This window comes from Camelus bactrianus, chromosome 27, assembly GCF_048773025.1.
Source record: "Camelus bactrianus isolate YW-2024 breed Bactrian camel chromosome 27, ASM4877302v1, whole genome shotgun sequence".
Lineage (NCBI taxonomy): Eukaryota > Metazoa > Chordata > Mammalia > Artiodactyla > Camelidae > Camelus > Camelus bactrianus.
This window is the reverse complement of record NC_133565.1, coordinates 28,917,163-28,941,484: the sequence shown is the minus strand read 5'-3', so window position 1 is coordinate 28,941,484 and position 24,322 is coordinate 28,917,163. Positions and strand designations below refer to the sequence as shown.

General features: G+C 45.0%; 1 protein-coding gene across 2 annotated transcripts; it reads left to right on the top strand.

The window, feature by feature from the left end:
• Positions 1-940: 940 nt before the first annotated feature.
• Positions 941-12,074, top strand: CFAP161 (cilia and flagella associated protein 161). Of its 2 annotated transcripts, XM_010955152.3 has the most exons (8): positions 941-1,273; positions 1,440-1,613; positions 2,432-2,521; positions 2,693-2,925; positions 4,128-4,212; positions 9,279-9,437; positions 11,060-11,133; positions 11,515-12,074. In XM_010955152.3, the coding sequence occupies exons 1-8, from the start codon at positions 1,073-1,075 to the stop codon at positions 11,708-11,710; spliced, it is 1,212 nt and encodes a 403-aa protein (XP_010953454.2). In that variant the 5' UTR covers positions 941-1,072; the 3' UTR covers positions 11,711-12,074. The 2 variants fall into 2 exon arrangements, with proteins under 2 accessions (XP_010953454.2, XP_074210324.1); XM_074354223.1 differs by lacking the exon at positions 941-1,273 and having other exon boundaries at positions 1,453-1,613.
• Positions 12,075-24,322: the final 12,248 nt, after the last annotated feature.

The window sequence follows — 24,322 nt, the reverse complement described above, 5'->3', positions numbered from 1 at the left end:
TGGAGCACATGCCTAGCATGCAGGAGATCCTGGGTTCAGTCCCCAGTACCTTCAATAAAAAATAAAAACAAATAAATTGAATTACCTGCCCCCCCCCCAAAAAACCCCAGAACAAAGAATAGCATCAGACAACAACACACTGTTGGGGAATAGACCTCACCTAACAGTCTAGCCAAAGTCACGAAACAGGTACACAGATGCATAAGCCAGCAACAGGCACTGGGGGGTGGGAATCAGTATACAGAGTTCCTAAAATATGTTATCTAAAATGTTCAGTTTTCAACAAAAAATTATGAGACCTGCAAATAAACAGGAAGATGTGACCCATACCCAGGGAAAAGAGCAGGCTGTGAGAGGGCCCAACTGTCGGACTTAGTAGGCAAAGACTTCAAAGCAACTGTTATAAACATGTTCTAAGAAGTAAGGGAATTCATTTGTGCTCCACCCTGCAGCCTGCCAGCTCAAGTCCAAGTTCGGCTCCAAAGTCCCCCTTCCCTCAATCACCGCACATAGTTCTCTCCACTCTCCTTCTCACCATCCCCCAAGGTAGAAATGAATCTTTCTTTAAACTCCCGTGGCCCTTCATTGGCACAGCTGTAATCGCACTCATTCCATTCTTCATGAAGTAATTTGTTTTTGCGAATTCTCTTCTCTTTAGACTGGGGTTGCTGAAGGGAAGAAAGGTCCCACTGTCTTTCACTTCTGCCCTGTCTTAGAAGAAACTAAATAAAGGTGCATTACTGAACGCATTCAACCAGCCTCAAGCTCCAGGGAGTTCTGCGGTAACTGTTTACTTACTCATAAAACTGTATTTTGTTTAAAAAATGTTGGCTCCAGCGTATTCTGGTTTTATCAAGAGTTCTTGCAGATCATAGGCTTGTCCCTGCACTTGGAGACTGGGAGAGGGAGGAGGAATGCTGTAAAGTCTGTGAAAATGAGGACCACCTCAGAAACATTTAAACAAATATGCTAACATGATGTATTTCTTACTTTGGAGGCGGTGAAGTTTTGAGTCATTCTCCCTGCCTCCTTCCTTCTGTGTCATTTTGGTTTCCAAATTTCCACACGGAGCATGTATTGTCTTACGATGAGGCTGAAAATGCTGCTGCTGCTGATTATAAAAATAGGCTGCAAGCAACATATGCTTCCATTTCAAAACTCCTCTTCGCTGTCCCCCGAAGCAAGGGATACTCTACTTAAAAGCAATTTTCGTTTAAATTTTAAAAGAAAAAAAGTTAAAAATTTCTCTATAGCGAGCACTGAGGACAATGAGGTCTGTAGGCTTGAGTTTTTCTCTTGCCTTCTTTGCAATTAAATTCCAGAAAACCCTTAGGGTGGAAGTTGGGCGAGGTGTGGGGGTGGAGGGCGGTGACAGCCCCTGGAACGGGGCCGCGCCAGTACCCAGCGCGACTCGTGTGTTGTCACTTATTGGCCAGCAGGGTCCCGGACCTTGGCCAATCGCACGGGGCTGGGTCGCCATGGCGACGGGCACGCTAACACAGGCGCTGGCCCGCGGAAGCCTGTTCGCCGGAGAGCTGGGGACGATGGCGCGGAACCTGTACGGTCCACGAGTCCGGATGGGCAACTGGAACGAGGACGTCTACCTGGAGGAGGTACGGCGGGCGTGGCTGGGCGCTGCCCGCCCACAGCCCAGGACTCCCAAGTCCCGCCTAAATGCACGCCCCTGCTTTGAACATCCCAACGCTCCTTTCTCACCCAGCACATACCTAATGCCCCTAAAATCCCACCCCGCTCTGGACGCCCAAGGAATCGCGCTGGTCGTCCTGCAAACGCAGGTCTCAGGCCCTTGTTCTCTTCACACGCATCCCTCGGCCTCCCTCCCAAACTCTCAAGGCCCCTGCCTGTGCCTCAGCCTCACTAAGTTCCCCCATCCCCTGTTCCTAAAGACTTGCAGTCCCACAAGCTGCGGCCCAGGTGAGGAGGGAGGCTCCAAGCAGAAACCCTGCCGCCCCTCACTTGTCACACATGCTCTCCTGAGTGCCCCTTTTACTGGCCTTGTCGTCGCGCGTATGGTGGTCTTAACAAGACTCTGGGCCATCCTTTAGGAACTAGTTGGGTGGGTGGGGGTGGCCCCTTCCAGTGTCCATCGTCACACAGCTAGCAGAGACCTCAATGAGGGGGCACACGTGACCTCCAAAGGTTACTCATGATTGTCACCTGTTGGAGTAATCACAAGTAATGTTTCTTTTTTTGTGTCTTTCTCATTTTTCTAAACATTCTACAATGAAGTGAAAATATTAAAGTAATGCTAAAAAATTTCCACCATTTCTCACTATGCTCACATTTCTTTTTCTGTTCTTAAATTTTGCTTTTCAACTTGATGTACTTTTGACCTAAAAACTCTTAAGTATCTGTATTATTCAGGACGATTGTTGACTCTTTGGGTTTCATTCATTTTCTCTTTAACCAGGAGCTCATGAAAGACTTCTTAGCAAAGAGGGATAAGGGACAACTTCTCATACAGAGAAACAGAAGACTAAAAGAGAACCTTTTGAGACAGGTAATTTGAAATTCGTGTTCTTTTTCAAAAGTCTGTGAAATTACACGTGAGTTATGTTAAGCTAGCAAAAATTCCATTAGTGAGTTATCATTTGGAAAAATACCATTTTTTCTCTTTAGAAACAAACCCAACAATGTTTAAAATTCTCTAAAACTCCTTTTTAAATTGTAGATGCAGCTTTCCGTATCTGAAGATGGATACGTTCACTATGGCGACAAAGTGATGCTTGTGAATCCCGACCATCCTGAGATAGAAGCTCATCTGTTTCTGGGCGGGGACCTGAGCCTGTGTATGACCCCAGATGAAATGCAAGTCCATCTGAGTGACGATTTAGAGGTGCCCTGTGGCCTGAGCGCATCTCAAACCAAGATCCCGGTTGGCAGAAACACTTTTACCATTTTGTGGTAAAGATACTTCAATTTCCATCTCATTTTCATCATAAATACCAGTTTTCACTTGTAGCTTAAGGATGCCCCGGGATTACAGCAAAGGTTATATGAACACTCTCTGTGATGCTCATCTTGCTTTCTTATCTTGAGAACTATTGTCAAGGGGCCTCTACAGTCCCTTTACTCTAAACATCAGGATAATGAGTAATTTGAGTTCAATTCAAAATGCTTAATTCAAAGGTATTGGATGCAGCAAGTTAAATTCACATGCTGTCTAGAAGCAAAGTGGGTTTTCCTAGCAACATTTCAGAATGCTCTGAGCTTATTTGAATGCTTTCATTGTTTTTAATGTTGCTATGTTATTTCTACATCAGAAATATATAGCTTAATGCAAGGTGGCAGAACGTGGGATTTGTTACTTAAAAATTCGTTGTCCACTAAAGATGTACTTGAATTTCTGAAAATGAGCTTTTAAATCCTTAGAGAATAGATACATAATTACAATTAAAAATCAGTTGCTTTCAGCTTGTTACTAAGCTGTGACAGCAAGTTTATATTACAGCGATGTAACCAGTCCTTTAAGTCTTTAATTTAGATTTCTTTTGAATACAGATGGTTTATGTTAAAACAACTTAAAAATTGATCACAATTTCTGTTTCCTGGAAGTTTAAGAGGGAAGACTGTACTAAATGCCTACAAATGTGTTACCTTGTTTCTCTCTAAAGATGTCAGTGCACTGGGGCTGTCATGTACAGAAAAAGGAATATAGTCAAAAATACCATAATAATTTTAAATGGTGACAGATGGTAGCTACATTTATCCTGGTGATCATCTCATAATCCTTCGTAAGTGTTGAATCACTATGTATACACTTAAAACTAAACTCAACATTATTTATCAATTATACTTCAATTCAAAAACAGATGTCAGTGTACTTAGCCCAGGTCATTAGTGTAGGACAGTGTGATGTGCTCAGTCCACCCTAGGCTCACCAAGCGGGAACGTTCCGTGTCTGACTATGTTGGGAGGCAGAGACTAGGTGCCAGCAAGATTTGAAGACCCAAAGAAAACACCTTTTGGTTAGTGACTTACTTCAGTTACAGTCCATGAATAGATGTTATTAAGAAAACTATGAACAAAACTGCATACACAAAAAATAGAGCTGTAGAATGATCCCAACACAGAGAATTTACATTATGCTCGTCCTCCACTGACAGTGCAGCTGGAGAGGTCATTGGTCAAGTCCTCAGATACGGGCAGAACTTTCGCCTCGGGATAGCAGGAGGATTTGAAGGCAGAATGGTGAGTCATCGAATTGCACGTCTACTTTGGACCCGCCATTTTTGTTTCCACGTGGGCTGATGGCTATTTACTGAAGTGGACAGAGAACCCTAGAGATGTGGGCTCCATCTCTGGCTTCTTTATGGTTTCAGCCTACAGCTTCTCCAAGGCATTTTTGGGGCAATTCCTCCCTTCTAATGTCACAAATTACAAAAATACATCCTTGCAAGCTAAAGAATAAAAAAAAAAACTTTTTGTAGTGCAGTTGATATAAAGCAAAAATGTATACCACCTCCACTTGTAAGTTAAATAACTGAATCCTATGATAATAATCTGACAGCTGTTTAATGTCACCAATGCTAACAAATTTGCATAATTCAGGGTGCATAAGTCCTTGCTGTTTACCTCCACCTTGGGGATTAGGTGGTGTAATAGAACCAGATGAACGTGGTTTGAATTCCAGCTGAGATGCATGCCTATGGGACGGGATTTTGGGTGTTATTTAAACTTTTTGAGTCTTTCTCATGTATACAATGGAGATTATTATGCCTTACTACATGTTTAAGTACTTCACATACATTAACTCACTTACTCCTCCCAACAAAGCTTTGATGTAGGGACTATTGTCCTCCTGTTTTACTGATGGGGAAACGGAGGCACAAGTTAAGTGATTTTGCTCCAAGTCATTTGGCTACTAAGTGGCAGAGCTGGTATTACACAACATTTTTAATTGAACCAGGGATTCCATTATTGTATGATGTGGCATTATTATTATTATTATTATTATTATTATTATTATTATTATTATTATTATTATTATTATTATTATTATTATTATTATTATTATTATTATACCACTAATAAAACCAATGCTGGCAATTCAATTCTGACACACCATAGATGATAAGCTGTAGCCTGATTTTATTTTTTTAGTCCTTTTTTAAAATTGAAGTGTAGTCAGTTTACACTATTGTGTCCAGCAATAATGGCGTACAGCATAATGTTTCAGTCATACACATACATATTTTCCTTTTCATTATAGGTCACTACAAGACACTGAATATAGTTCCCTGTGCCATACAGAAGAATCTTGTTGCTTATTTTATATATAGTAGTTAGTATCTGCAAATCTTGAACTCCCAGTTTATCCCTTCCCACTCCTGTTCCCCTCTGGTAACCATAAGTGTGTTTTCTATGTCTGTGAGTCCATTTCTGTTTTGTAAATAAGCTCTTGTGTGTCTTTTTTTTTTTTTTTTAGATTCCACATATAAGTGATGTCATATGGTATTTTTCTTTCTCTTTCTGGCCTCCTTCACTTAGAATGACAATCTCCAGGTCCATCCACGTTGCTGCAGATGGCATTATTTTGTTCTATTTTATGTGCAGCCTGATTTTAAATGTGGCCATTAGAGGGAATGCCCAATTGTTGAAAGAGGAGAGTTAATCATCACTGTCTGATCCAGAGATTGGCACTGCTAACCTCTGGCTCGTTTTCTTTTATAAAGGGAAAGAGAAAAGTCTTAAAATATAGGGAAAATTACAGGCACTACAACATTTAGATTTTTTTTTCTTGGTCTCTCTCCGCCTTTTTTCTTCCTCCTTTTCCCACCTCTCTCTCCCATCTCCTGTCTCCTCTCGCCTATAAATCATCTGCCCTTTCCTGCTCATTGACTTGGGTTTCCATATCTGCTCTTCCACAGATTGGAAAATCTCATCATGTTTGTTGCCAGTATTTCCTCCCATTTGTTACTTGGCTTTTAAGTTGCAGTTGTTTTAATCAATTTTTGAGTAAAGTCTTTCAGTGCTTTTCTTTGTCATTCCTTCCATCTCTCAGATCCTTTGAAGTCTGCTCCAAAGATATGATAAAAAGAACTTGTGTTAATTTTTAGATGTCTGGAGTTTAACTATTGCTTAAGTCTATTCTTTCATCCACTTGGGATTTATCTTGATAAGGGGTTTATGTGAACATCTAAATTTCCCCCAAGTGACTAGTCAGTCATATCGTGTTATTTCTCGACTAGTGATTCCTTTCTTCACTGACACGCTGCATATATTAAATTAGCATATATGGTTGTTTCTAAGCTTCTTATTTGGATCCATTGAACTGGAGATGTTCATTTTTATTCTAGGACTATAGCTTTACGATACACTTCGACAACTTGTAAGACGAGTTCCTTCTCATTACACTTCTTTGTCTGAATTTATGTCAGGAATTGATCTTTCAGTTAAACATAGTAATAATTTTTTTCAAGTCCCTCTGCCCCCATGGGGGAAGAAAATCGCTTGGCATTTTGATTGGCATTTGTACAATTAAGAAAACTCACATATTTGGTAGCTTTACAATATTTGTTCTTCCAAGATGTCTCTCCGTTTATTCAATTATTCCTTTATATCTCTTTAGAGTTTTGTGGTTTTCTTCACACAGATCTTACACTGGTCTGGTCAAGTTTATTCCTTGGTATCTTCTATTTTGGAAGCTGTTGAAGGGAAGCCCTTTTGACAGTTGCAGCAAAAATATAAGAAAGACGTTGATTTTTATACTCACCTTTGATGAAGTCACTTACTCTTATTAATTCTAGTTGATTCTCTTATGACTCCTAGGTATGCAGTCAGTCAGTTCATCTTGAAATGACGACACTTTTATCTCTTAAGTTCTCACATCTCTTATTTCTGTTCCTTGTCTTCGAATTAGCAGGCACCTCGGGGTATTTATAAAAAAATCTGGTGATAGAGGCCTTCTAGATTTGTTCCTGATTTTATTATTATTTTTCTTTATATTAACAAAGTTTGTGGTCTGAGATAGATATTACTTGCCATTTGAGGTCCCGGTTTTCTTGATGCTCTGACTGGCACTGTCATTCTCCGCATCAGCCAGGGCCAAAGCCATAGTGTATCCTGGACCCATCTCTTTCCGCCTCACATCCAGCTAATTGTCAAGTCCCATGGCTCTCCTTTCATAATGCGACTAGGCCTGTCTTTTTGTTCCCAATGCCGGTACCTCAGTCCAGGACCCTGTGGCTTGATTGCTTTAGTCTATCCTGATTTCATCCCATGCTAGCAGGGTGCTGTTAAACTGATCCTTTAGAGCTCAGCTCTGCTCAGCTCTCATCTCATTGAGAAGTCAGTGGCACCTCTCCACGGCCCTCTGAATTCAGTGCTGCTGTTTACTGTAGCCTTCAAGCCCTCTGTAATATGTGCCCACCCTCCCTGTCCACGCTCGTCCTCTCTGGCTCCCTGGTACTGTATCACCCCCTCCTCGGAGTCTTTCCTGAGCCCTGGGAGAGCATGTGTTCTCACTGCTGCCCTCCTCCAGCTCTTTGCGTGCCTGCTGGATGGCCACACCTACAAGTGTTTCCCATTTCTATGCTCAGTCATCTCTCCTGCTAGTTGGAAAACCTCTTGAGGGCAGTAACTCATTTCTGCCTCCCTCATAGCACTTTACGGCACAGCTTTGCGTATAAAAGGTGTTTAATGACAACCTGTCAAAATATGCAGAAACCACCACCACGTTCAGGGTGAAGGTGAGTCAGCAAACAGCCAACGAGAAATTAACATTTCCGACTTTTCAGCAGGATGGGGTGGCTCTTGGCAAAGTTATGGGCAGCCAGATCACTGACATAAGTTCCAAGTGTGGACATTAATTCCAGAGGGGCCGAGGCCCCCTCGGAGGCTCACATATGCATATCAGCTGTGCTAGTGTTGGCTTTAAGAGAACTTCACTTCACGCAATAATTTTCATGCAACATTATTTATAATGAGTAAAATACTGATCCAGGCCCAATGCTCTGAAAAAGAGGAGTCATGCACGAGAAGGAAAGGCGGTCTGAGTCTGGTATTCAAAGGAAGGAGGAGCACCTTGAGGTGCTGTGGGGCGGGTGGTCTCAGCGTTCTGAGATAGCATTTCTGAGGGAGAGGAAAACTGAGTGTTCTCACACAATCAGTGAAGAACAGGGGTTTTGAAAACTGCTTTTTAAAAATTGAAGTCTAGTTGATTTGCAATGTTGTGTTAGTTTCAGGTGTACAGCAGGGTGATTCAGTTATACACACACACACATATATATATTCTTTTTCAGATTCTTTTCCATTATAGGTTATTACAAGCTATTGAGTATAGTTTGCTGTGCTGTACAGTAGGTCCTTGTTGTTTGTTTTATATATGGTAATGTATATCTGTTAATCCCAAACTCCTAATTTATCCCCTCTCCCTTTCTCCTATGGTAACCATAAGTTTATTTTATTTTATTTTTGTTTTGTTTTGTATATATATATTTTTATTTAAGTATAGTCAGTTTACAATGTTATGTTAACTTCTGGTGTATAGCACAATGCTTCAGTCATACATGAACATACATATATTTGTTTTCATATTCTTTTCACCATAAGTTACTACAAGATATTGAATATAGTTCACTATATAGTATGAACTTGTTTATCTATTTTAGCTATATTAATTAGCATCTGCGAATCTCGAACTCCCAATTTATCCCTTTCCACTCCCCGTAAGTTTATTTTCTATGTCTATGAGTCTGTTTCTGTTTTGTAAATAAGTTCATTTGTGTCACTTTTTAGATTCCACATATAAGTGATATCATATGTTATTTGTCTTTCTCTGTCTGACTTACTTCACTTACTGTGGCAATCTCTATGTCCACCCACATTGCTGCAAATGACACTATTTCATTTTTTATGGCTGAGTAGTATTCCATTGACTATATATACACCACATCTTCTTTATCCTATCATCTGTTGATGGACATTGAGGTTGCTTCCATGTCTTGGCTATTGTAAATAGTGCTGCTGTGAACAACAGGTTGTATGTGTCTTGTTGAATTAGAGTTTTCTCCTGATATATGCCCAAGAGTGGGATTCCTGAATCATATGGTAACTCTAGTTTTAGTTTTTTAATGAATCTCCATGCTGTTTTCCATAGTGGCTGCACCAAATTACATTCCCACCAGCTGTGTAGGAGGGTTCCCTTTTGAAAACTGCTTTTGAACACACTTGTGGTCCCACCAGTGGACAGCTTCTTTCTTCCCCAGCTTTTCGAGTAGCTATGATGTAGTTCATCTGCTTGCTGTTGTTTTCAGTTATATTTGTCAAGTGACCACAGGACCCTGATGAGGTCATCGAAGAGGTCTTGGCTCCAGGAAGTGTACCTGACAGATGAGGACTCCTACCTGAACTGCTGGCAGGCTGCCTTCCCCGACCCCCAGCTACGCCTGGAATATGAAGGCTTCCCCATTCCGGTGAGCACAGCCTGGGGAAGAGATACGTGTGCGCTCATGCTATGAAATGGATGTGATTTGCTCCTGTGTGTAAAACAGTGGCTTGTCATGGCTCCAATGCCTTATGAGCTCTATGTACTTTCACTCTCCCTTTTTCATTTGTAACTCAAGCTTGGAAAGCGCTGTTTTGCCTGGTGGCAGCCTCCTGCTGTGGTGCTTTGCTCCTCTGACTGCACGTAGAATCACCTATAGAGCTTTATAAAAACTGAGATCAGGCTGAGAACCAGTCCCCTGAAATTGTAAGGATTATGACACTGCTTTCTTCCAGGCCTCTGTTAGGTCCTCATTTCTAAAGAGACTGTCATTGCTGGACATTTTCTCAGGACCCTGGGCCCTGAGGGACGGGAACCTGAGACAGTGTCCCAATGGGAAGGCAGGTCTGGTGGGCACTGAGCTGTTTCGAGGACTGGCCAGAGACCATCAGGAGCATCTGTGGTCAAATGAGTGGGCTTTAGTACTGGCTGCAGTGATGAAGAATGTGCACCATGGAAAACTGGGGTGTTTAAGTAAGAGGCTGTCAGAAAGGACATATTATAGATTTGGGGCTGTGGTTGGGAGATTTTAGGGAGGGTCCCAGGAAGTGGGGCTTTGCCCTGGATCGGATGGTGTCAGGAAGCAGGGTACCTCACTACATCTTATCTATAGAGGGCAGGCCAGAGCACAGCGCAAGCTGTCATTAGTAAGGAGGGAGCAGACATTCCTATTCGCAGGGAGGGGAGGACATTTGATACTTTGTGGCTTGGACAGTGCTCATGTTTTTGCTGTGTTCAGACATGATCACAAAGTGGTCTTCTTTTTGTCTTGACCCACCATGGCCGCAGCGTGGCCTTGTCTGATGTGGGCATGGTGTGAAATTACATTTCACTGGAGACCACTAACGCGCAGCCTTGGCTGCCAGGCCAACTCCCAGATGTCAGAGGCTGCTTTTCCCCATTTTGCTCAGCTTTTAGCTTACATGAGGCAGGATTTTGAAATAATATGTCTTTTACTTTCTGATTATAAACATAATATATATTTGCCTAAGGAAAGTCAGAGAAATAAAAAAATAACATGAAGATTACCAGTAGTCCCACCTTCCAGAGAAAGCCACTGTTATTTCTTTTCCCATGCATATGTTTATTTTTTTAAATTTAAATTTAATTTAAAAAATAGGACATGGTGGGGGAGGGTATAGCTCAGTGGTAGTGTACATGCTTAGCATGCATGAGGTCCTGGGTTCAATCCCCAGTACTTCCTCTATGAAAAAATAAATAAGTGAACTGAATTACCTCCCCCACCGAAAAAAAAAAAAACCCAAAAAACAGGACATCAGGAATACCCTTATTTTTTCCACTTAAAAACACCACAAACCATATTTCAAGTTGTCCAAGATCTTCTCCAATATGACTTTGAATGATTGTATAATGTTCCATCATAGGTGTATCTACAATCATGTTTCTAATTAATCCATTATGGTTTGGCTTCTAGGTTATTCCACATGTATCTATGTAAATGAATATATAGTATATTTCCAAATTTTTGCTTTTAGGAAAATGGAGGCCTTAATTCATAATGCAAATAACATACTTTCTTTATCTTCAAAGGCAAATGCAAAAATTCTCATCAATCACTGCCACACCAATCGCGGGCTGGTGGCCCACCGGCATCTTTTCTTAAGGTACTGTGTTGCAGGCGACAGTAAAACGCCATGCTTGGGCGTGGGGTCTGTGAATACAGGCAAAGAAGCTCAGTTTAAAGGGGCTGACTACACACACAAAAAGTTCTTCGATGACGAAATATCACTATGTAGAACTCTGACCGTGGGAAAAAGCCTGTAAGAGCCCTTTGTATTATATGAGTCCTTCCCCACAGAAGATTTTAGCTCTAATGGGATCCTTGCCCAAATAGGGTGAAACTTGCCGGCAAACACTGTGTTTTAGAGACCCCGCAAGGGCTTTACACAGCAGTCTGCTGATTTAGGTGCTTTTGAGATGAAATGAACAGTTTACAGAGGGTTGTAATTCCACTTCCAATCAGTGTTAATTCTTTCTTGCCCCAGAACCTATTTTGGAAAGGAAGCAGAGGTCGCCGCTCACACATACCTGGATTCACACAGAGTCGAAAAGCCGAAGAACCACTGGATGTTGGTAACTGGGAATCCCAGGAAGGACTCTTCCACCATGTTGGACCGCCCCGAACCGCCGGCAGAGGACACGCGGGCCCTGGAGCAGGTGGCGGGCCCGGGGGCGCAGTAACACACCCGTCAGGCATGCGTGCTCTCATCCAACGCAGCTTTATTAGGAATTCGACTGTTGGGTCGTGCCTCAGGCTATTTTTCAGGAACTCTCTGTGAACATTATTTTAAAACAAAGGCTATATTAAGATTACTGAATTAACGGTGGAAGTCTAGGATGCAGGGAAAAAACCAAAACCCAAACCTCTCCCCAGGTAATAGCTCAGAAATGGTATTTTGAAGGTGACAGATGATACTCCTTTGTAGATGGCCAGATTCTGAAGACTCAGCTTCCTTTATTTAAATCCTATGTAGCAGCAGCTTCGACAAGGGCTATGTGTTACTTTTTAAAGCTGTGTCTATGTAATAAAGCTATCGGAACTTTACTGAATTTTTGGCACCACCCTCTGTCCGCGTCCCGGCCACCCCCCCCCCCCAATGTACCAGGAAATAAACAGTGCGTTGCTGTGGCCTGTGGCCTTACCTTAGAGTTATTTCCTTCGAGTTCTTTCCTTCTTGTATTTTTGTTTCTTCCTCTGGCTTGGGGTGGGGGGTGGAAGGCGGGAGTCAAGACCTCTACTTGACCAGTCTATTATTTTGTAATGATTTTCAAGTTGCAGAATCTTCTTACTTCTACCTTATCTTTGAAACCACCACATTAGTTGCAGCATTCGCGTGATCAGAAAGTTCCTGATAAAATAAATGTCTATCTTTCCATGTGTTTGTCCATCTACTCATTCTCTGTCGAGTACCGAGTACCTATGATGTGTAAGGTGTTATAATGGGGTGAAGAGATGCCTAGCCCAGGAGGTAAAGGTAAGCGCTAAGGGTTTTGCATATAAATATCGTCAGCCCTCCGTATCTGCGGTTTCGCATCCGCGGATTCAACCAACCGCTGACTGTGTTTAGGATCCACGATCCACGGTTGGTTGAATCTGCAGATGAGGAATCTGCAGATGCGGAACCCGCAGATTTGGACGCCGGATTAAGGGGTTGAGCGTCGCAGGATTTTGGTAACCTTGGGGGTCCTGGAACCAACCCCCACGGATACTGAGGGACGACTGTATACCGAGAGGCAGAAAGTAAGTCACAGGTTATGTAAATACGTTTTAAATAGATGCAGCTTCAAGCCAGTGTGGGTTGACCCTCTTCCTGGAGGCAGGCATTTGCCGTCGAGCGCTGTAGGAGTCAGGGCGCTGGTTCTCGCTTGGCTGTGCGCTGGGTTCACCTGGAGAACTTTAGCAATTACTGATGCCTGGACCCTAGCCCAGAAATTCCGAATGAATGGTTTGGGGTACAGCCAGGGCATCGGGCATTTTCAGTGTTCTTCAGATGTCTCTAATGTGCCGCCTGTGTTGAGACCCACTGCTTTTGGAGATGGAGGAGGAAGCGATGGTTCCTTGGGGTGGTAAGGAAAGGGTTTTCTCGGTGGGCCATTAAATTAGAAATTCTGGGGTAAGGCTTTTAAAAATACAAATGTCGAGCCGACCGCTAGGGCTCCTTATGGAATTGATATGGAGTGGAGCTCAGGTATCAGCATTTAAAAACTCACTAATTTATTTAAATGTCCAGCCTGGCTTGAGAACCGCTGGCTTAGCTGAGTAGAATTAGGTTTGCCTGTGTATCTCTAAAAGGCATAACCAGACTTGGAGGTAGGTAGATTTGGGCTCTATATGGAGAAAGAAGGCCTTTAACAGTGTGAACTGTTTGTAAGCATCTAGACCAATTCTGGTGCATTCTTGCTCCTACCATGAGGTGTCCATGAAAGCTTTCAGGCAGCGTGGGGCTCACATTTCTTCCTTGACCCATCCTTCAGTGGTTCCTTGACTGAATCACCAAAGGGTTTTAATACCTCAGGAATACTGACCAAGTTTGCAAGCATGTACTTAGTGACAGCTATGGTGTGACTGCCACCTGGCTGATGGCAACAGTAGGGCACAGTCATTTTAATTCAAAGATGTTGAAATATGAAAAAGGAATCCTTGTACATTTTAGAAATGGCCAAATACAGTCAATAACTAGAAAGTTAATGCTACTGAATGGAGAGAACACTGTGACCTCTCTGCCACCCTGTGTGGTCACATCGGAGCTTCTGCCTTGGGTCTGTTGCGCATGTAACAAAATTATAAAGGGGTTTTTACGCTCATTTCCTCACTTAATTCTCACTCTTTTCTGGGCTTAGATTGAATATTGTTCATTGCTGTATTCCCTATCCCCAAGTATCAATTGAGTGAATGAATGAACAAATGAATGAACCCATACCCTTTACAGAGGTGGCAGTAGCTTGTAGAAGTTAAGTGATTTGCTTAAAGTTACATAGCTCTTAAGTAGTGGAACTGGGCAGGACCAAGTCAGATCTTCCAGACCTTCTTCTAAACCAAGATTTTCTAATCTCCCTCTCTCAGTTTTTTTTGGTCCAGATAATTCTTTATTGTGGGGAGGGCTGTCCTGTGCCTTATAAGATGTTTGACATATCCCTGGCCTCTCCTCACTAGATGAATTTTTTTTTTCTACTATCCCTTCACCAAAGGTAAAAATAGTAGAAATGTTGTTTTTTCCGTTAGTAGATCAACTCAATGTCTCTTGTCATCATCTGAAGCTTTTAAGAAGGGAAATAGCTGCTGCATTTATTTATTTTTTTAAGGAATAACCATTTAGAACCATTTATAGATTTGATAATGATTTCATATTAATTCAATTATTTTGGAAATTTGGCATAAGTGGAAGCTGGTTAAGTTACTGGGTTTGATTCCAAAAGGGAGACCATGTTATAAGGAAGGAAACTGGTTGATATATAAAGAACTCCTACAAGTGCCAGAGAAAACCACACACATTCCATTAGAAAAATAAGACGAAAGTCGTGAACTGGAAATTATTCCGAGGAATAATTTAAGAATCCAATAAGCATTTCAAAGCACATTCAAATGAAGATAATAGGATACCACTGTTTCTTCCTCTGAAGGAAGGCAGTGATAGTAACAGTGTCAGAGCCCACGGGGACCCAAGCTGACTTGATCTCACCTGGCCATTTTACAGGTGCGGAAATCGGCCAGATCAGGGCAGGGGCAGCTGAGCCCCACCTCCGATGACAATGACTGTTGAGAGGTCTGGGCTGATCAGCCACACAATCAGCCGAGTCCCTTGGGGAGCGGAACTAACTGGGGTAAGATTCATACAAGTGTTGAAGTCTCCTGGCTGGATCTAGAAGGTATCATGCTAAGTGAAACAAGTCAGACAGAGAAAGACAAATACCGTATGTGTGACCTCACTTACATGTGGAATCTAAAAGCCAAAACAAACAAAGCAAAGTACAAACAGACCCACGAGATACAGAGGACAAACGGGTGTTTGCCAGAGGGAAGGAGGATGGGGTAGTTGATTAAACAGGTGAAGGGGATTAAGAGGTGCAAGCTTCTTGTCATAAAATAAATAAGCCATGGGGACGTAATACATACACAGTATATGGAAAATGGTCAGTAATATTGCAATAACTTTGTATGGGGACAGATGGTTACTAGACTTATTGTGGTGATAATTTCATAGTGTATACAAATGTCAAATCACAATGCAGTATGCCTGAACCTAACATAATATTGTAGGTTGACTTTATTTCAATTTTAAAAAAGAACGAAGAGACAGGTTTCTCTCCTGCCGATTTGGCCTTGCAGTTTTCCAAAGTGGCCACAAGATGTCACTGTGAAAAATGCTAACAGGTCAGTGCCGCAGTTGCTCAACTGCTGAGCTTAATTTCAAAATACGAGGGAGTTTCCCGTTTTCAAAATGTACATTTTAAGAGGGGAAAAACCATAAAAGCGCTGCAGTCAGGGTATCAGTTCGTTTTTTTTTTCTTGTAAAAGAAACGATGTATTAGGCATATGTAAAGGTTGCTTAAACAGCATTCCAAGGGATTGTGCCAAGGGGAGTTCAGGTTAGGATACAGCCCCTTTGGGCCTTTTTATAGACATTCCGTCTGACGTCTGGAGTTCTCCCCAGGAAACTGGGCTCTGCACCCGGGCCTGGGACCTTGGGCTCCCAAGTTGCCCTTAGTGACGGCAGCACGATGTCTGGGTGGTGATTCCAAAGCCCTCTCTGCTGCGTTCCAGCCTTACCCAAGTCCTTCTCCTCACCAAGCCTCGGTCTTCTCGGCTGGGTTACTGACTTCTTCTCGGCCTTGTTTATAAGATTGAATGACATGACATAATGTATTCTCAAGAGAGGCAGGAGCGGGTCACGATTATGAGCTCTGGCTCTGGGGTCAGGCAACTCAGTGAGGATACTGGTCGCTTCCTAGGTGTGTGACCTTGGGAGGCACTGTGCCTCTTTGAGCCTCTACTCACTCATAGGTTAAAAAAGGGCTAATGAGGACACATTTGTCCCCCGTCTCAGAGGCTTGCTGTCAGACTGTGTGTGCCAAACATCTAGCATCCTGTCCAGCAGCACATCAGTAGCATCAGTCATTATCATCGTGACTTAGGTGTCATGTGTGTCTGCTGTCTGGGTGCTTGCTGCCTGGCGTTGCTGCATCCTGATTTTTTAACATCAGTCCTTCCCACGTGACTGTGAGCTCTTCAAGTACAGAAGCTGCATGTATGCGTATCCAGTTTTCATCTCTGTATCCTCAATGTTCATACTATTAAATATTCACTCTTCTCCCTCATTTACACGTAAATCAGTGAAAGCCTGGAGAGGTAAACTGAGTCACCCAGCGTTGTACACACTCCCTCTGCCATGGTCCTTGTCACTCAGAGTTGCAGTTGTGTGTTTACACTGTGTGCTATGCTTGACTGCAAGCTCCCTGAGGGCAGGAAAACCGATTTGGAGTTGTGTCCCCAGGGTTAGAAGATCATCATGACCCGCAACATCATAGCACTAGGTGCCGGGCACTGTTCTAAGCACCTCTTCATATGTCAGTCAGTTGAATCCTCCCCTGTAACCTGTGAGATGGGTACCATCACTATCTGAATTTACAGGAGGGGAAACTGCAACGCAGAAAGGTTAACTTACCCAGGGTTGTGCAGCTAAGCAGGGGAGCCAGGCAGTCTGGATCCAGGGCCAGAGCACTTAATCAGTGAGTCAAAAGCTGCAGAAAGCTTTTGACGCATTTTTGTTGGATTGAATTGAATCAGTAAGACTGGAAATTGAGCAATATTATAGTGCATTATGGGCAGTGACCATAAGTACGCCTTCGAGTTCTACATTCACAGCTGCTTTAAAATGCCATCTAAGGGGGACGGGAGACCCACACCTGCAGGGCACAATTGAATGAGTGGGAGGGAGAGCGTAAGGGAGCCTCTCAGCTCCAAAGCCATGTAGTCCCTGGCAGAGGGGAGCCAGGATGGGGGCCATGCGGAAGATTGTGAACTGCCATGAGTCCATGGCAAACGGGTCTTAGCAGAAGGCAGTGCTCAGTTCTCTGACACCCGTAGGCTGCCTTGCCTGGGCTCAGTCACCCAGCTGCATCCTGCAGACCTGGATGGGTGGTGTGTGGGGTTTGTCTTGGGTACCAGATCTGAGGATGAGATGAGCAGAGGCTCTCTGGAGCCCTGTGCGGAGCAAGAGTGGCTATGTGTCCAGTCTTAGCGGAGGGAGCATTAGAGATGTCCCTCTGTCCAGGAGGGGGCCATGGGCCATGCTGGGCCCCAAATCTTTCCTCTGATGGACCCAAATCCTGCAGCTTCTCCAGGCCTCCCAGGGCAGCCGGGCTGCCTAGCATTGGAGTTGGGGGCTCACTGGGGGCTGCTGAGTGCAACAGGCTGACTGCCCCAGGGCTCTGCCCTGGAGTACTGATGCCCTGGGGTCCATACTCACTCACTGCATGCCGGTCACACACGAACTGCCTCCTTCCCCCCTCCCCCAGAGGAAGCAGGAGCTGGTGTCCCCCATGGCTGTCCCCAGCTGCTGGGCAGGAGCCACCTCCCTTCCTCTCTCCCGGCAACGTCGTCTCTGTGCCGTGTTATTGTTGGCCGATGGGAGCAAGCTTGAACATCTGCCAGACATCTGCTCATGTCTCCTGTGTGTGCTCCCAAACAGACGGGCAGGAAGCAGCACCACCCTTGGACTAAAGTGCCAGGGGCCGCTAGCTGCCGCACCAGGACACTGCTCAGCTTGCCTGGGGCTGGTGGGATCCCCGGGGGGCTGGGCGGCTGTGGGGAGAGCCCTTGGCGCTATATCCTTCCCCTCCTCCCGAGAAGGGACAGTAGTACGGTCAGGGTCAGGGACAGTCAACAGAAGGGGGCCCTGTTGGGGATGGCTGGTAGTGGTGAGGGGAGATATGTTAGAATCTCCCCCTGCCCTGGAGAGGCGAAGACTGGAGGAAGAGCCTCTACTCCTGGATGGATGTGGGCAGGAGATGGCTTTCTGGGCACCCAGGGAAATAGACCTGGAGACAGAGATGCCAGTGCAAGCAGTTTATTTGATGGGGGTCTATTTGAGATGATGTGAAACTTGCAAGAGAGAAAAGTCAATAAAAGATGCTTTAATAACCAGGTGATGTTGGGGGCACCTGGGACTCCATCCTTCTGGGGAGCCTGAAAGACAGCCTCAGTTCCCCCACCTGGGGGTGGGCGTGCAGGAGATTTATTTTTCGCTCCCCTCTGCCATCGTGAGGGCTGCTCTGGGCGCATCGGCGTGCCCGCCAGTGGAGAGGCCTCAAGGGCTGGCAGCGCGAAGCCACCGAGAGAAGAATGCTGATGGTGCCTGCTGTCAGGGGAGGAGGGGGAAGGGGGAAGGCTAGTTGGGCAGTGGCATAGGGGTGGTTCCTCTCCCCCCTTCTTGACCTCTCTACCCTTTTCACCGTTAGTTGCCCGCCTCCTGACCCTCTCTCCCGCTCCCTCCCATCACCCTCTCCCTCCCCCCCCTTCCATCTCCCTCACTTTTTCCTTTTCCACCTGTACCCGCCTCTCCTCTCTGTCTTCCTTACATAGCCCTAACCTGGAACAAGCACGGGGTGGGATCATAAAGGAACTTCATTCCGTCTCTCGAGGAAGCGCCCTTCCTCCTGTTCCACAGGGCTCGGTAGTTCCTCCCTGGTCCCCAGGTGAATACTCGACTAGTCCCTTCTGTGGTAAAGGGTCCTTTAACCATTTTATATTGTTAAACACTAAACTTCGGTTTCAGTGTAGCAATTACAATGTCATTTTCCCATGGAATCATCCAGTTCTGGACTTGATGGAAAATCGAGCCTTCCTTCCTCCTCCAGCTTGACGCTCTGCTGGCAGGAGGCCCTGGTGGGTCTTCTCCGCCATCTTACCCACTGCTCTTTCTGACCCTTTTGGGGTTGAGGCTTGGGGGAAGAAAAAGAGATCAAGACATGAGGAACATTCCTTCCTGACAGGCCCCGCTGGGAGACCCAGCTTCTGCACTCTCCCATCTTGACAGATGGCCACGGTGAGTGTCTACCTTGTGGGTTTTAGTGAGTCCTCTAGACATGTCTCCCATCCCAGGATCTTACCTAGAGTTTCCTGTTGCAGACAGACGCACCCCTCTCCCTACTCGGCCCCTGGGTATCCCTCATATTTCTGGATTCTTCCTGCTGAGGTCCGTTTACTCTCCTAGGACACCTGCTGGACAGGACCTAGGATGCCCACATTCTCTCTCTCTCATGGGGCTCACATCTGGCTCACAGGAACAGTCACAGATTCTTAGAGACCCAGTGGATTCTAGGCATGCAGAGCCATCCCAGTGCAGCCCCCTCCGTTTTGTCCTCAAAGCAGTGTCCCTTGGCCTTCCCGGCAGAGGTGGTGCCTTTGCCCTCCCCCTGCACCATCAGATAAGCTCCATGGTAAGGCTCGCTCTCCCTGTCCGTGGCCCCTGCAGGGATCTAGTGAGGATGCACCACGGGCTGTTCCCTGCGGCGTCCCTAACAAGTAGCCCAGAGCCTGGCATTTAGCTGGTGCTCAGTTGGTGCTTATTAAGTGACTGAGTGAGTCCTTTGGGTTTGGGCTGGGAGGGGGCTCTGGTGTGCTGGCTGAGCAGACCCCTTGCACAAGCACCTCAGAGGAACCTTTTACTGAGGCTGGAGGTCAAATCCAGTTCCCCACCTGCTCTGTAGTGTTCGATGACATCCTTAGGGGAGAGGGGGCGCGTACGGGCTGGACCAGGAGACTTGAGTCTGAGACAACGGGAGTACGAATGACAGCTTTTGCCTCTTTGTTTCGTTTTGTACCAAATGAGCCACTGAGAGAACTTGATGAGCTGATGGAGAGAATTAAGATACACACTTTTGCTCCGGTGATCTGTACCCTCAGGTATTGGGGTGACGGGGTTCTCTGGGTTCTGGTTTTCTTTTTCCACTTGGTGTCATGTTAGTTTGACCCACTGGTGCAAGTTAGGTTTCCTCTGACCACCCCCTCTTGGCCATGTCATCATCGCCAAGTCTTCCTCAATCCCCCACGTGTTCTGGTTCCTTTTCTATAGTTTTCCGGGGACGTTAGTTTTCAAGGAAAGACTTTTGGCCAGAAGGGTATTGATTTGGTCGAGTCCATAACTGTGACTTCTGTTGCTTCCACCGTTGCAGAAAGCAGGTGGCCCAAGAGAAGGTGCTTAAGATGAAGTGTGGTCGGAACCTGACTGATAGCAAAATGTTTAAAAAATAGAGGCAAAAGAGCTGTTTCAATCAAAAGCATCCTTACAAGGTGTGTTCATTTTACTTGTTCATTCATTCCTCGAGCCCCTGCTTGTGGTCCAGGTATTGGGGATGGATATTACTTGGCTGGCACATTCCTGGAAAAGAGTTTGTGGCGTCTTCAACCCGTACATGAACACCCCGCATGACAAGAGAGCACTTGTCCCCGTCACCTCTCCAGACTTGTTCATTCCACGTCCCTGCTTGCACCTTGCTTCACACCTCCAGGCACGGACTGTGAACCTTGTTCTATTATTAGTCTTGTCTCCACGCTTACCTCTAATCTTGGTTCCTATCCACCAGGAACCTTCTCAAACTTCCTGCCTTCTTATCCCTCACTGGAGTCCCCTGGGACCCATGACATAGGATGCTTGAGGCTGCAGAGTTCACAGTTTTGTGAAATAGAGAAATAAATGGGGCGGGGTTGGAACATTTACTCACACTGCAATCTGGATATGAAAAGCAAAGAACTTTTACACTCTGCAGCCACTGTGATTTTCTTCACAAAGGGATGAGGGGGAGGGAGCTAATTAGACCGAATTGACCCCGGAATCTTATTCCACTGCAGCAATTCAAACATCACCTTAGGTAAAAATTCTGGTCTCTTAAGTTTGTCCTCATGGTGTTTCTCTACCCCGAGATGGCATTTGGGGTATGTGGAGGGCTTGCCAGGTGTGCATGGCATGCGGGGAGCAGGCAGGTCCTTGAGTCTGTGGTCTGTCCTGTTGGATCCTCAGATCCTTGCTGAGCTCTGCCCTGGGGCACCTGGTCTGCTCTGCTCCCTGGACTGGTAACTACTGAGGGGCTGACCAGCTCCCTCCCCTGGTATTTGTGGACCTGACGATGGGAGTCTATGGTTGGAGTGATTAGTGATCGGGCCTCTCCTTTGGCTTGGTCAGGACTTCTTGGTCCTTCCTGGTTGGCGTAGCATCACCTCAGTTCTCCATGGCACTGTGGCTGTCCTAATGCCTTCGGGTATAAGCCTCTTCGTCCCTGCAGCGGGGACCTCTCTGCTAAGCAGTCCAGCCAGACCCTTAGCTGACTTCTGCTTGTCCTCTTCAACCAACGGAACCTCTTCATCATGTGCACAGCACAGAGGGATGGGAGGCAGCTCATTAATGCTAAACTCAAGGGCTCCCTCCCTAGTCCTGCCATATCTCAAGTTCAGTTTGATGGGATATCCCTCTGGGTTGTGTGGGTTGTAATCTCCCTATGGTCGTGCCTGAGAGGTGAGTCCAGCTTGAACTGGGCAAAAGCATTTTCCTCCACTTCCCTAAGCCATCAGGGTCAAGGTATTACATCCCTTCCCCTTTTCTTGCTAATATCCCCTCCTGTCCATTAGCCTTTGGGACCAGAGGTGTGGCTCCAATTTCTTCACTTCCTCTACGCCCTGCCCTCTCTTGGGCAGCATCCAAGTCTCCTTCATAGGCCAGAGGTATTTTCTCACTCTTCTGGACCATACTAAGGAATTTTGCATCCAGACCTGCTTCCTGATAAGCCAGGGAGAAATGGGGCCGGAAAACCAATTGGGAAATCCCTTTCTGGCAACAGATCTAGTTTATAGGAACACTGTGTGACTGGAGATCCAGAAATCCACATTAATACATTAAAAAATATGACTACTATAGCCAAAGGCTACCAGTACATACATAGGACTGTGGGAAAACAGAAAGGGGAGAGACTCTAAGATTCTTTTGGGATCAGGAAGGGTTCTCCTAGTAAAGGCCAGCCCAGTAGAAGGAAGGGTCTATACATTTGTGTATAATCTTGAAAGAAACTTTTTTAAATTTTATTTTTTATTGAAGTGTAGTTGATTGACAATGTTAGTTTCAGGTGTACAGCAAAGCAATTCAGTTATACATATACATATTTCCTTTTCAGATTCTTTTCCATTGTATGTTATTACAAGAAATTGAATATAGTTTCCTGTGCTGTACAGTAGGTCCTTGTTGTTTGTCTGTTTTATATATAGTGATGCATATCTGTTAATCCCAAACTCCTAATTTATCCCTCCCCCATTGAAAGAGATTCTTGAAAGGGCCATACAGAGAATGTAGATTTCAAAGGGGCAAGTCAGTTGAACTGTTGAGAACCATATCCATCCCCCAAGCAACTGGATCGCCTGTTGATTTAAGTATTTGTAGTTCTCTTCTGGTGGCAGAGTGATGAATACTCAATGTAGAAAATTGAGGAAAATAAAATAAGTGTTTCTAACTTTCAGTGGGTTCTCTTAACAGATACCTTATATGCCACAGAGTGCTTCCAGATTCATGTCAGACTTTATGTGAGCAAGCAAGTGAAGTGTTATGTGAAAGCTCTGAATTTGGTGATGAATTTGTGATCGTAATGTACACTACGTTATTCTGACTAATACAGAAATTGGTAGTAAATGTGAGACGCCGCTGTAGCAAAAACCTAAGTTGCGTGGCATGGACATGTTGGTGAGGTAACCGGCGGTGAGGAGGCGGGCTGGGGGGGCCCCGTCCGCTCCTGTGATGTCGCGGTGAACTGTTTATGCCTGGTCTCCTGCGATTACTTGGACAGTACATTTCGTTCCTAATGAGCTTGTACCTCTGGAGAAAGCGGTTGGAAAATAGAATGTTGGTAGTTTGTGGGTTGTTCCTGGCGGTGTTTAACAAGGTGTTACAAGGAAGAGATGCACACAGAAAAGAATCGGCCGGTTTCCAAGAGTAATAAGAGGGAATGGAGAAAGGCCAGGAATGAAGGTTGGAAAAGTTAGCCACCTCTAGATGGTAGAGTCAGAAATGGGATTGAGAAAGACTTTGTGAGAAGCCAAAGGCAAATTCAGATTAAGGGTGTGGTACCCAAGGTGGTGTCCAGTTAGAGTCAGGGCAAAAATCAAATGAAAGGTGTGGGTCTAACACCTATTATTAAAATTTCCCTCTGGTTATACTGTCTCAGAGCAAATAGAAGGCTGTGACCTTCGCACTGGTTGCTGGAGGTTGCCTTAAGGCAGCCACTGTTGTATTGAGTGAAAGAGGCCTGGGAGGGGGTGTGGAATAAAAAAAATAAAGCAGATCTGGGGGCCAAGTCTTGAAAGGACAATGGGTGTGGTTCCTGGAAGATGAAACTGGAAACTGACTACTGAGTTTGAGAGTCATACTGCTAAAAAAAAAAATCCTGTCCTTAAAAAGCCTGTGATTATTTGAGACCTTTAACCCTATGATCACCCTGAGATTCCACTGAAAACTCTGCAGCCCCCAGGGAGGACATACTTTCCTAGTCTACTTCACATGTGGCCAAGGAGGCAATGGAAAAGGAAGAACTTTCCAAAACATGTCCTTGGAGAGCAGTAAACAACACAGTGCCCTCCTGAAAGCAAACTCGAGGACTGATCAGGGAACACGCCCTCTCCCCAGGCTGGAAGTCTTCACAGTGGCTGGCCAGGAGATTTCAGAAGACCTATGGACCAGTGACTCCTGGGTGCCTCCTGCCTTCCTTCTCTTTGAATGGAGATGCTATGGCTATTGTCCTGCCCCTAAAGCACTGAATGCTAGATGTGCAGAGGGCAGCTAACTTGACTTTTTAGATCAGCACTTGGCAAATGCCACTGGCCAAATCCAGCCTGCTGCCTGGTTTTGTAAATGAAGTCTGCATGGAGCACAGCCATGCCCATTCACTTGCAGATTGTGGGTAACTCCTTCTGGGCTCCAGCAAGCAGAGTTGAATAGTTGCAGAAGAGACCTTATGGCTCACAAGTCTAACATATTTACTCCCTGGCCCTTAAGAAATTAAAGTTTGCTGACCATTGCCCTAGAAGGATAGTCCTCTGAACAGAGAGCAGCCGCGTCTGGCTTGACGGAGAGACCATTGAGCTTTTCCCTAATGATTCGTAATGTGGAGCATCTTTTCATGTACTCGAACTGCTGTTCTGCCTGACGTAACATACATCACACCTGTGTAATAGTTTAAATCAAAGTGAGTTTTTCCTTGTCTACTGTTATTCAATTATACGATTTTATACTTATGAATAGCTTCCCATACTGTGTA

What these genes read in the sequence shown, in the direction of transcription:
- CFAP161 (XM_010955152.3), top strand. Translation starts at nt 1,073, where the DNA reads ATGTATTGTCTTACGATGAGGCTGAAAATGCTGCTGCTGCTGATTATA. An exon ending in GAGGATTTGAAGGCAGAATG is followed by an intron (nt 4,213 to 9,278) that starts GTGAGTCATCGA and finishes TGTTGTTTTCAG; the next exon opens with TTATATTTGTCAAGTGACCA. An exon ending in CACCGGCATCTTTTCTTAAG is followed by an intron (nt 11,134 to 11,514) that starts GTACTGTGTTGC and finishes TTCTTGCCCCAG; the next exon opens with AACCTATTTTGGAAAGGAAG.